The sequence below is a fragment of the Pygoscelis adeliae genome, unplaced genomic scaffold (assembly GCF_000699105.1).
Source record: "Pygoscelis adeliae isolate BGI_AS28 unplaced genomic scaffold, ASM69910v1 Scaffold402, whole genome shotgun sequence".
Taxonomy (NCBI): Eukaryota; Metazoa; Chordata; class Aves; order Sphenisciformes; family Spheniscidae; genus Pygoscelis; species Pygoscelis adeliae.
This window is the reverse complement of record NW_008824411.1, coordinates 3,801,693-3,814,155: the sequence shown is the minus strand read 5'-3', so window position 1 is coordinate 3,814,155 and position 12,463 is coordinate 3,801,693. Positions and strand designations below refer to the sequence as shown.

Below are 12,463 nucleotides of genomic sequence, written 5' to 3'. Positions count from 1 at the left end.
GCGGGGGGGGGAGGGGGGAAGAAACAGTTTTCTTGCCCTCAGACAGACGCTCTGGGTGACTCTAGGTACAGAACTGGCAAAGCAATGTCTGGAAGACTTTTCCCGGTAAAGGGGCTGGTGTCTAAAGCTTTTTGAGTTGTCATTTTTTTTTAACATGCATCATCTTCTTCGTTCTTCCAGCATTAAAGATTGGAAAACGAGACTGAGCTACTTCCTGCAGAACTCTTCCAATTCTACTAAAATGAAATCTAAGAAAGCAGGAAAACACCGCACCTACTTCAGGTAAGTTATGAGAAAGAGACTTTGTTTAAGTAACAAGTGTTTTACACAAACAAAGCTTGAGCAATGGAGTCTGATGTTCTCCATCTCTTTATGCAGACCTTCCCCTGAAGAAGCCCAGCTGTGGTCAGAAGCTTTTGATGAACTTCTTGCTAATAAATGTAAGTTTGTCTTCAAAAAGTAACATTCAAGAGCCAAGGGATGGTGAAGTTTATATGTCTGTAGGAGATTGCTTCCTTGCATGCCAGCATTGCATCTTTCTAATGTAAATAGCTTTGATTCTGGCCTTAGAAGTTAAATGCGTTAAACTGTTTAAAGCCAAAATTCACAGAAGTGTTCTTTAAAAAAAAAATTGTAAACTACTATTAAAACATCAAGAATACCTCACTGTAGTGGAATTTTTTTCTGTAACCCTTGTAGTTAAAGTCATACCTATCAGCTTGGCTTTGCCAAATGTGAAAAGAGCATTTATTCACTGAGCTCGCTGCTTAACCAAGACAAATGCATTCAAATAACTTGGGAAGGATTCTGCAACACAGAAGTTCAATCATCTCAGGGTTTTACTGTATCTCTACAAGGAAAAGCACTCAACAGCAGAGCAAAAAGACTAAGAAATAATTACCATTTTGTCTTTGAACTGGAGTCATCCTTTCCATTGCAAAAAATATTCCAGAGGTTTGTAGCACAGTCATAAATATTTACTCCGGTGTAAAGGTTAACACAGGAGATCCCATCTAGAGAGAGGGGTTTTTTTTAATATATATGCAGGTATCACAAAGGGAACATACTGACTAGAAATGGCTTTCATCTTTTGTTTACCTAAAAAATGACTAACTCAAAGTGAAGCCTGCCAAGCTGTTAAGAGTTTGCATACATAAATGTGGAATTTTTTTATTGCTGTGATATCCCTGAAAGAACCAGAGCAGAACTACAGCTAAATGTTTGGTAGAAACAGATGTGACCAACAGGTAAATTCAAGATTCCTGAAATAGTTAATTGATGTGTATTTTTAGATGGTCTTGCTGCTTTCCGAGCTTTTCTGAAGTCCGAGTTCTGCGAAGAGAACATCGAGTTTTGGCTGGCTTGCGAGGACTTCAAGAAAACCAAGTCACCCCAGAAGCTGACATCGAAAGCAAAAAAAATCTACAATGACTTCATTGAAAAGGAGGCTCCCAAAGAGGTAAAGAGAACCTATTTAAACATAAGTGCCCTGTTCTGTGAGTTCTTACAGCCTTTCTTTATTTCTCTGAACTCACTTTAAGATACAGATGCCAAACTGCACTGTATGTACCTCACTGTTAATATCCATGTCTGAACCTAACTCTCTCCCTAACTGCCTTTTCACCAAGCTGGAAAATGGCACAAGCAGTATTTCAGGGAGTTTGCACCTTAACTGGGAAAAAGTCAACAGCTGCATTTAACACCTGTAACATATTTGAGTTCAGCACTGAAAGATAGTTTATATGAATTTTTTTATATTAAAGAAGAATTTTCTTAAAGGAAACTTCATTAATTTAACCCTTAGTAATAGGGTCTCGCCTTTTTTACCTCTTCAGAAATTTTATGGTGTATTATACTTACTTGAATTCAGTTCTCAGAAGTAAATGTCCTTTTTTCATATTTCAGATAAACATAGACTTCCAAACCAAGAACACAATTGCACAGAATATTCAAGAAGCCACACATACCTGCTTCAGTGCAGCACAGAAGAGAGTTTACAGCTTAATGGAGAATAACTCATACCCACGGTTTTTGGAATCTGAATTCTATCAGGAGCTGTGCAAGAAGACACCCATCACCAGAGCAGCCCAGGGGACATGAGCGATGGAGAAGAGCGAGAAGCAGCCCCTCAGCTAGTGAGGAAGCAAGCCATAGCTCATGGCAGCATCCTGACCTGAAAGACTGAGATACTGAGCACTCAGTCTGTTTGCCATGGTGCAAGGACAAGTACTGACTTTGGTGCAGAGCTGATGACAGAGTGATGCTGTTGGAGGGCATTCAGAGGTGATGGCAGAAGCATGCCAGCCAGCTGCTGGAGATGTGCTTCTCTGCGAGCACTGCAGTGAAAGGTGACTCTGTGCATGAGACCAAACCATACAGTGTAAGAGTCCTTCTGTCACAGCTGAGGCGGCGATGCAGCAGGTCAGAACAGAGCTTCCTTCTTGTACACAGAAGCTACTCTGTGCTGGCAACTTGAGTAATTGGTCACATATTTATTTTTTCCTAAACATCAACCAGTGTTGCCATTGTCAGTCACTCGGTGTGTTCACACTGGTTCTGTAAACTGCCTCTAGCTGCAAAGAGATATGTTGGGTTTCTGTGCTACTTCCGGACAGTAACAGCACTGTGCAGCGTGAAGTGAGGAAGGGATATGACTCAGTTCCCAGAGGAACAGGTTCTGCAACTAAAGTATGCAGGGCTGGGTTGTGTCAGCAGAGCTGTACAAGGCCAGACTGAGGGCAAAACTTGGCCAAGGTGAACAGGAGCTATATAGTATTATATTTATATGTGGATTATGATTGTGTTGAATGCTGCAATAACTTCATAATTCTGTCTTGAGGACAGCAAGCTTCAGTGAAGTCTCATTGTTTTTAATAAACTATTTTGATACAAAGCTGCTTTTGTTGCTTAACTTGTTTTGCACACACAAAGATATACCATCTGGCACTAAACTCTAGAGTGTTGGGATTGCATGTCCTGGGTGTGATATTAATAGGGCTAATTTTAAAGCAGTTAGTTCTTAAGCTGCCAGGCAAGTACTTTGTTTGGGTTTTTTTTTTTAACAGAATAAAAATCCTCAGAGCTTGAAAGCTTAACAGCTTAGATCCTCTGTCTTAACCACCTCACCATGAAACCAATTTCTTAAGACAGTGCAAGGCACATGTATGGCTAGACATGATGACAGATCAACTAGAAAGCAGCAGCAGGCCAGTGTCCCAGCCACAAGCAGCCGTATTGCTGCTGGACATCACAGGATGCTACTTGGAATACAGGCACCAGTAGTACAGCAGCTCCTGCTCAAGACCTCCCCTTCAAGAAGGGCTTTAGTATCAGGCTGTAAAACCCATGCAGAGTCAGGAGAGGTAATATTACAATAACAGCATTTGACTCCCTGCTAGGTGAGTGCTTCTTAGGGGGAAAGTTACTGGTCATCATTATTCCATGTCAATTCTTCTAACTGACAACATCCAAAAGCAGTATTTCCAAAACAGTCCCACAGTCATAAGCCATAATTTGTTAGTTTTGTGACTTGTCTAAACTCTAGGTTAGATCCTCTGTCTTAACCACCTCACCATGAAACCAATTTCTTAAGACAGTGCAAGGCACATGTATGGCTAGACATGATGACAGATCAACTAGAAAGCAGCAGCAGGCCAGTGTAGCAGCCACAAGCAGCCGTATTGCTGCCGGACATCACAGGATGCTACTTGGAATACAGGCACCAGTAGTACAGCAGCTTTGATGTGAGCTGTTGTGTGCTCTCACTCTCTCTACAGGGGTGAGAGGGTGAACTGTTCAACCAGGCTGTGGAGGAATGAGCAGTTTATTTGTTGCCATTGGATACCGATACCAGAGTACCAATTTTAACTGCAGCTGTAAGGCTGCCCAGAGCATGGAGGGAGCATCTCTCAAAGCAATTGGTGGTTTTGTATTTCTCCAGGAAATGTTCATAGCAGTCTTTCAGGGTTTGCAGCACTCCCAATGTGCCTGTAGTGCCCTTTTTTCTGGTGAAGCTTACCCCTGGGAGTTGGGAAAACGGGACTCTTATCAAAAACTGGAAAAGTAATAATTGGAAGGAATGTTGTGTGCACAGATGTGTTGTATTTTACTAAAAATAGGGGTGGGGTTGTTTTTTGCTGTTGATACACCAAACCGTTTTGCTCTAAAGCTTAGCCTTGAAACCAGGGCTCTCAGATGCTGCAGACAGACCATGCCAGGGACTTGGCATGGCTTGGTTGGTTTGCTATCCTGGTGGCATGCTCTGTGGAAGATATGGAACTGCCTGCACAGACTTCCTAAAGACCAATGTTCACGATTCAAATCTTAAAAATATAAAAGAACAGCCCTCAGGCAGTGATGCCCTGCCTAATGGCCCCACCTAATTTCCCCTCTGAACTACATACTGTGCTATAAGTAGTTCTGGCACCTGCTGAAATGAGAAATGTTTCTTTCACTGAAAGCAGACACCAGCAGTGGTTAATTACCACACCCCAAATTGGCACACACTAATGCAGCTTCACTGAAGCCAATGAAGCTTCATGGAATTATTCCTGCCCTGGCTCCAAGTCATTAATAGGTATAGTTCTGGCTATTTTTATGCTCTATCAAATTATTTTGTTAGATTACAAAAGCAATTATCAGCTCAAATCTGGTTTTCCTGGTTAGGAGAAAAAAAACTTTATTGCAGTAAATTATTGGGCTGAGTTTTCCCTTGTGCTTGTTTTATGTGGACTTAACCGATCAGCAAACTTAGCTGTATGAGAGCTAGCACTCTCAGCCCCAGAAATGGGGCTGTATCAAAGTGGGGGCTGTACCAAATTTGTTTCTTTCCATGTATAGAGGCAGTAGAATAGATATACATATCTGTGTGTATGTATATATACACACTGCTATATATCCTGCAATATGTATATACATGCATGAAGTAGTTGATTTTGAACAATCTTTGGATATGTAATTGAAGTGGAAAATCCTGTAGCTAGAACTTTCTCGATGCTTGGAGAAGTGGACCATTATAGAAGGGATGATGGTGGCTATATGTGAACTAAACAAAGCTGTGACCTGAGGAGCGGAGTCAAAATAGCTGCAGCCAGGACCTAAACAGAGCTAAAGTTTAGACAAGTCACAAAACTAACAAATTATGGCTTATGACTGTGGGACTGTTTTGGAAATACTGCTTTTGGATGTTGTCAGTTAGAAGAATTGACATGGAATAATGATGACCAGTAACTTTCCCCCTAAGAAGCACTCACCTAGCAGGGAGTCAAATGCTGTTATTGTAATATTACCTCTCCTGCTGGGCTGCGCACAGCCAAACTCGCCGGGGTGGTGGGGAAAAGACCGGCCTGGGAATGGCAAAGGGAGGGCAGCAGAGCTAGGGTCCCACAGGCCAAGGTGAGGGTGCTGCTAAGCAGCTGGCCAGAGCACAGTCCTTTTTTCAGCTTCCATCAGGTTGTAAAACTGCTCCAGCCCGCATCCCTATTGACAGCCACTCGGGCAGGAAAATAAGGAGGAGGGATCCCAACGGGTAACTATGTTCCAGGAACTGTAGCTGCAAAGGAGCACGGGTCCTGAACAAGACTGTAAACAAGCTTAGCATTTTTAGAGAAAGGACATGCTGCAAAAAGCTGAGGACAGTGAGAAATGGACCTCTCCAGAGGGCAGTGGGTAGGACATCACCCCAGCTCTGCTGGTACAACCTTCAGCTGCACAGCAAGTCCCGGCTGATCCCAAGAAAGTTCATGCACTGCTGACATAACTGATGCTGGCATGTAGAGTCTGGGGATCTAGAATTGCTGAAAAAGACCAGCAAATCTGCAATAAAGGCAACTTTTAACTATCCATGTGTCACTGGTTTTAAACCAATCTTACAATATTTGGTGCTTTTCTTATCTGCTAGAGACAAGTGGTTCCTCTGCTTTCATATCAGAAAAAATATATTTCTCACCCCTACGATTATGAAGAAAAATTTGAAATTGCAACTGGAGTATCCTAGTAATTCCCCAAAGCAGAACGTAATGCAAAGACTATGCAGTCATTTAAAAAAATATACTAATTTTCTAAGCCAATCTTGTGATTTTAGAAAACTAGGTCATGAGTTCCAACTCTCTGGATCCGGCAACAGCTTGGGTTTCTTTAATGGCTTGTGCTGACACTGCAGCACAGGGCAATCTGAAGGAGAGTCCTCCATGCTATCAAGAAGGCAACATGTAAAGTAATCTAAAATACGACACCAAAGCAGCTGACCCTTGGGAAGTGCCCTCCGGCCCAAAGGCTGGAGAGGACCTCTGAGAACAGGGTGAGCTCACAGCAATGCTGACTCACCACTCCAGTCAAATAGGAAAGCAATGCCACTCAGTAAACAAACTGAAATGCAGTGCTCTTGCTCCATATATTTATGTATTGTGGCTGAAAATGTACCAAGACTATAAATAAAATCTGCATTTCCACTTGAAATTCCAGATCTCTGTTTGGAAAAGGGGACACTAATGACGGTTTAAAAGGCTTTTAGGCACGCGTATATGTGTGTGAAAGGGTTTCTTGGATGAGACGTCGTAACTTGGCAACTTGCGTGGAGCAGGAGAGTGACCTTTAGAAGTAGTTTTAGGATCTTCATGGATTTTTTTTTTTTTTTTTTTAATTTGACTTACTGTGATTCAAGTGGGAAAAACTGGTCAGAACATGGAACAGCATCCCAAATTCATTTTCCTTCAGGTGGCAAAACGTTACCAATGGCTCCTCCTCATCCCACTAGCACAGCAACACCTGGTGTCCCTACTGGCTCACACCTGCCAGGAACAAACTGCCAGGGAGCAGCAGGAGATGGGGGCAGGACTGGAGACAAAGCTACTACATCAACCCAAGGTCCATCCCAGAGACAGGCCAGAAACAGAGCTGGTGACAGACCCACCTGCAACATGGGCCCTTGATCCATCCAGGAGAGAGAGCAAGGTTGTACCTACAGCACAGCTCAGGGAAAACATAAGGTCCTCAAGGCTGAGCTTAAATGGAGCTGCTGGCCGATGGGCAGCAGGCGTGGGTGGGGGCCCAGGTGGGGCTGCTCAGGGCAATCAAGGCCATTACTGCCCTCAGGGCCCTGACACAGATATGAAGGAGCCCTTTTCTGAGGGTTGCTGTGCTAGCTGTATGGGCCTGTCAGCCATGACCCCAAAGCAGTCTGAATTTTTGAGGCAGGTCTGCAGTTGGATTTGTGGTCAACACCCTCATAAATTAGCCTTGTGTAGTTCTGTAGATGTTCTAATTGGCATTACCCTGAGCGCTGTAACTGGGAAATGATGGCTGGCCAGCACAGAAATCCAGGGAAAATAGTTCCACTGTTATCCTATGTAGGAGTTTAAAATGTGAGTCCTTTGGCCATCTTTCATAAAACAATCATTTAGATGAGAGTTTCTGACAGCTACAAAGTACCCATGACCGGCAATTAAATGATGTTCCATTAAAAATATTAAATATTCCATTCAAGATAATCTAATTGACAGAAATTATTACTTATGTTTCCCTGCCAGTTTTCCCACTTGGGATCCCATGGAATAAGTTGTGTTTCTGCATTATGGATTTAGACCAGCAAGCAGCTCCATGGCTTCTTGGCTGGGAGCCTGACTTTGGGCTTTCAGGGGACGTGGTACTAATCTAATATTTATAGGGCTCAGAAAGTTGGCTGTCCGATATGGAAAAGGCACTCATGAGCAGAGCGGGCTGTTTGTTGAGCTGGTGTGTTCCTTTGCCTTCGTGGATGTCCAAGGGAGATTAAAATAACAGGAGCATGGCAGGGCACATGCACTGCAGAGGGGCAGCAAGGAGCTGTGCTAGCACCTTCCTGTTTCAACTATTGCTTTTAAAGGCTGACAGGATTAAGCCTTTCGCTGGGACCAGCTGGAGCTGACGGGGCTGAGCTTGGGAGGCGAAGGAGCGCCAGGGGAAGCCATCCCCACTGTCCCGGGGCCATCGCAGCTGTGGCATGTGCAGATGTCGGAGGCTTCCCCTGCTCTCAGCAGCTTTGTACTGCGTCAGAGAGATTATCTGTTGTGTGTCGCTGCCCTCTCTGGCATCCGCCCAGCCTGAATACGTCTGTTTGCAAAGTTGAGCTGTCTCCTGACTTGGCTGCAGTTGGTTCGTGCTGTTTACTTTCCCTGATACCCACTATGGGCTGGGACCAGGCGTCCGAGCAAGGGGAGGAATGACTGCCAGGCAGGCCAGGACCCTTTCAGCCTCACTCAGTGCCATTGACAGACTGAAACCTCGCTTTTGCTGCTCGTCCTCCCTGCAGGCTGCTGGGTTTTGGAGCAGGGCCCTTCTGTTTTCAAAAGGAGAGGTCAGCTCACTCGCAGTAGCAGCCCTTCGAGATGGAAGTGCCAGATAAATATGCAGTGTAAATGGGTCACATTTGAAAGCTGAGGGAAAGATCAGCCGTGACCTTAGGATCAGATAGTCACGGAGCTTTATGGGGGGCAGCGGGGAGTGACATAGTTAGTTACATGATCCAACTGCAGCATTTTTATGATGCTATGGAGACAATCACGCTTGTTTCAACAGGCTAATGCCTGTATGAACACATAGGTAGCTATTGAAAAATGTACAGAACTTTTCCAATAGAGACCCTTGGCTTCACCTTTTTAGAGGAAAAAACAAGGTGCTCTACAGAGCTGGCTGTGGGAAGAGGTTGGGTTATCCTAACACAAAGGGACCAAATTCATTTTTAGCTGAAATTCTGACAACTAGGTTATGTCTCTAGGGAGACACTTAGAAATTAGGGCCAAGTCTGTCATTTTGAGGAACTCACTAAGCCAGGAGTCAGCTGAGCATCCATACGGCTCTTTCCATCAGCGAGGAAGGAACAGTGGATGCGTCTTTTTCTAGCACTAAAGCAACAATACACTACATCACCCTCTCCATTTACCTACAACTAACATTTGTTAACTGTTCATTGGGCCTGGACTCCCAATCCTGATAGAAGCTATCACACCTGCGGGGTGCTGTAGAAATGCTTCAGTCACCCCCAAGACTCACTGCTGTATGCATGCTTTACTAATGCTGAGAAGCTCAAATCCTTAGCAGCTACTTGCCATAGTCTGGCGAGTGAAGTGTTTCCAACAGCTGGAAGAGTCCATGTGGCAGAGCTTTTTTTCAGAGCAATTTCCCAAAGGTTCAGAGGGCCTCTGTGGGTCTCTCACTAGGTTAGGCGTGCTCTGGGCCTCAGAGATGCCCGTGGTGTCTTTGGTGCTGTAAAACAACATCATGGATTGTGATAATTAAGCCACACAGTCTGCCAGCAGGCAGATTTGGAAAGAGGTGGACACAAGTCTGAGAACAGTACTTGGCATCAGCCTTCATATCTCCTTTGAAAACTGGATCCTAGGACAGGTCCCAGCTAAACTGAGCTTCCCTCAGCCACAGAGACCCTCCTGATGGCCACTGAGCACAGGCCTTCACACTATGCCACAGAAAGTTCATGTCCAGAATGGAGCAGTGCAATTTGGATATTTAATACCTAGGAGACAAACAGATCCTCTTCCTGGAGATCAACATTTAATCCAAGTGTTTTGATACAAAATCTGAAACGGCTTGAAGAGCACCAGCCCTCCCTCCCAGCCAACCTCCCTTCTCCTTTTCACTCCCCCCATCCAAGTATTTCTTCCCCACAATCTAAAACGTTACACTTGCATAATAATGTCTTGAAGTTGTTTGGCTCTGAGGAAACACGAGAGTACACAATTTTTACGAAGTGTGGTGTTCTGAAACACATACACACTTGTAAACCATTTATCCTTTTGTATGTTTCCTTACAACACCAAAAAATTACAATGGCATAAAAAATGCTGTGCTCTGGAACAAGCAGGCTTTGCACACTGAAAGGTCACTTGTCTCTTGGCATGCTCATGCACTATAACCTCTGGAGAAGGTAGCTACACCACACACACAAGAACTTTAGCAAATCTCTTTATTTTTCTCAAGGCTGCTAATCGTGGAGGAACCTCCTGAAGGTGGCTCCTAACTGCCTTGCCTTTTCATGGCTGGAATCAGAAGAAATATATTTTTTAATCAACTCTACTGGCCACCATAAAGCAGTTAGTTATTCTCTTTCAGTAATTTCCCTCCTGTGAGAAAACCAAACATTCATCAGGGCAACAAACTAATGACAATGTCTAGTATCAAAAGGAGCACTAAGCAGCAACTACACAGGCTGTGCCCCGCATCCCAGCTAATGCACCTGCCCTGCAACGTTCCTGTCATATTTAACCCAGAGTAATTATTATGTAAAGCCCAGTTGAGCAAACTCTGTTTTTTTACCGTGTCCATCAAGGGTTTCAGCAAGGTGTTGGATCTGGTGTCAAATAATCCCAGTACACTGCTGAACTTGTGCCCTGTGCAGTGCTAAGAGTTTACAGAGAGATAACCAGCTCAGTGAAACATCAGTATTGCCCAGCTAACCACCAGCACTGCAGCCTGGGATACCTATAGCCCTTCTCTAGTCCCTTCCGAGCAAGGGGCTTTACATCCATCAGCAGGTTAATCACCACTGCCTCACTCTGTGATAGAGATGGGGAAACCAAACCATTGGTTAGTTAAGTGACATATATAAGAGGCAGAATGATATATTAAGAAACATTAAATAGAGATCCTCAGCTTTGTGCAGAGCAATTATACCAACCTAGCGCATCCAGAAGATCTCAGCTAATGCAGTGTAACTGAAACAGCAAAGCAGGGGGTATGCCTATAATCGGGTTGCAATAGCCAGCTCCCAAAAGTAGCACCTAGAAACCTAGAAACCTCAGAGTAAGGTGCATCTCTCTGAAACACCACTTCAGCAGTCACTGGTATGCTTTTAGAACAAAAGTATGACTCCAGCCCAGCAGTCTAGCATAATTACAGGAGTACTGGGATTGAAGAGACGAGAGAAGTGCCCTTGGCACGGGAAGTGGCTTCCCTAGAGAAGACAGAGCATTTCTGTCAGGGCAGGTGCGTGGCAGGCAGCATGGTCAAAGCAGGACGTTGTAGAGGGACTGGCTGGCCACCAGAACAAACCTGCCAAGCATTTGCTTCAGCCACATGAATCACCACCAAGCAAAGGTTTCAGCGGGACAAGAGAGTCATCCCCTGTTCACACATGAGCAGGTAGAATCAGTACAGACTCAGAAGGGAGTCCATGTTGAACATATTTTCCACTAGGAATTAGTAAGTGACTAACAATGATGGCAGTCATTAACAAGGCGACAAGTTAGGAAATAATGTCCAAAGATAGCAGCAGCTCCTCTGAGTAAACGCAGGCTGGTGGAGCATCAGTCCTGCAGCTGCCCTGGGGGGAAGGCTGGGCTCGCGCAGCTGCTGCTGGTGACAATGGGAAGGCCGGGAATCAATGCCACCAGAAACAAACAAATACGAGGGGAACAATGTACTATTTACAGGCAAAGAACATGTCAGCTGCAGGGTTTGCATGAGGTTTTAGTGCCATGAACAATAGAGGAGTGTGGATAAAATGTCACTAAGGAAGCGTGGGTGTAGTTGATAGCAGATTGCCAACAGATAGGAAATATTCCCCCCCTCAGATCAAGGGGAGCTGGCAGAAGCATCACTGCTTGCACTCCCCAAGGACAGAAATAATGCAGCTGCTTTGCTGCTTTACTGACAACAGAGTGTAGCTTGTGCCTGTGGGAGTTACTACAGTCCAAATTACTTTTTCCTGGAACAAGCCACTTGCAGAACTGATATAACCTCAAATGGATACATGGGGTTATTTTAATAGCAGTTTACCAAAACCAGCCACATTTGGGTAGCTTTTTTTAAATCTCAACATGCTGTTAACATGCATATCGAGGACCTTGAGCAACATTGCCAGCTGGGTGACAGCTGTTTGGTCACATCCTTCCCATCCCTGCCACATTCAGTGACTGACAGGGCACAGGACATGCCTTTGCTGGGACAGCATCAGCATTCCTCAGTGAGCTTTCCAATGGGCCGAGTCAGCTGTTGCTAGCAGCACGGATTCAGGGAATTTTGCTCAGACAAATGAAGGATATGGTTTTCATATTACACTTCGGTATGACGTACCAGCGGCAGCTGCTTTACCAGGAACCGGGACAGTCACGCTCCCTTGCTCCCTCCCCTTCCCTGGTCCCTGCACGTCCCTCGCTGCCCTTGCATCTGATTTAGCAGCTGTGCAACTGCTGCAGAGCTGGACGAGCAAGCTGGTTGGGCAGGAAATTTTTCTTTTTTTGGTGGGTTTGTTTTCCGAGGGATCAGATCTACCCTGCAGCCACCCAGCCACTAGACGAGGGTGATGGGGAAGAAAGGAACATGCTGGTGGGAGCCCATGGCCTGACATGCAGGAAGGTGGGTCTGACCGACCTCGAGGTTCAGGTCCCTCATCACTGTTTTGTCATACTTTCCCCTTTGCACTCCTCCTCCACCTTCCTCTGGCGCATTACCAGCCTCCTCGCCAGGAATG

The 12,463-nt window shown here is 44.9% G+C and overlaps 1 protein-coding gene across 1 annotated transcript; it reads left to right on the top strand.

Annotated features, from left to right (window-relative positions):
- Positions 1-154: 154 nt before the first annotated feature.
- RGS2 (regulator of G-protein signaling 2) lies at positions 155-2,893 on the top strand. Its single transcript, XM_009320678.1, has 4 exons — positions 155-282; positions 379-440; positions 1,293-1,459; positions 1,906-2,893. Exons 1-4 carry the CDS (start codon positions 155-157, stop codon positions 2,098-2,100), a joined length of 552 nt encoding a protein of 183 aa, XP_009318953.1. The 3' UTR covers positions 2,101-2,893.
- The last annotated feature ends 9,570 nt before the right edge of the window (positions 2,894-12,463 follow it).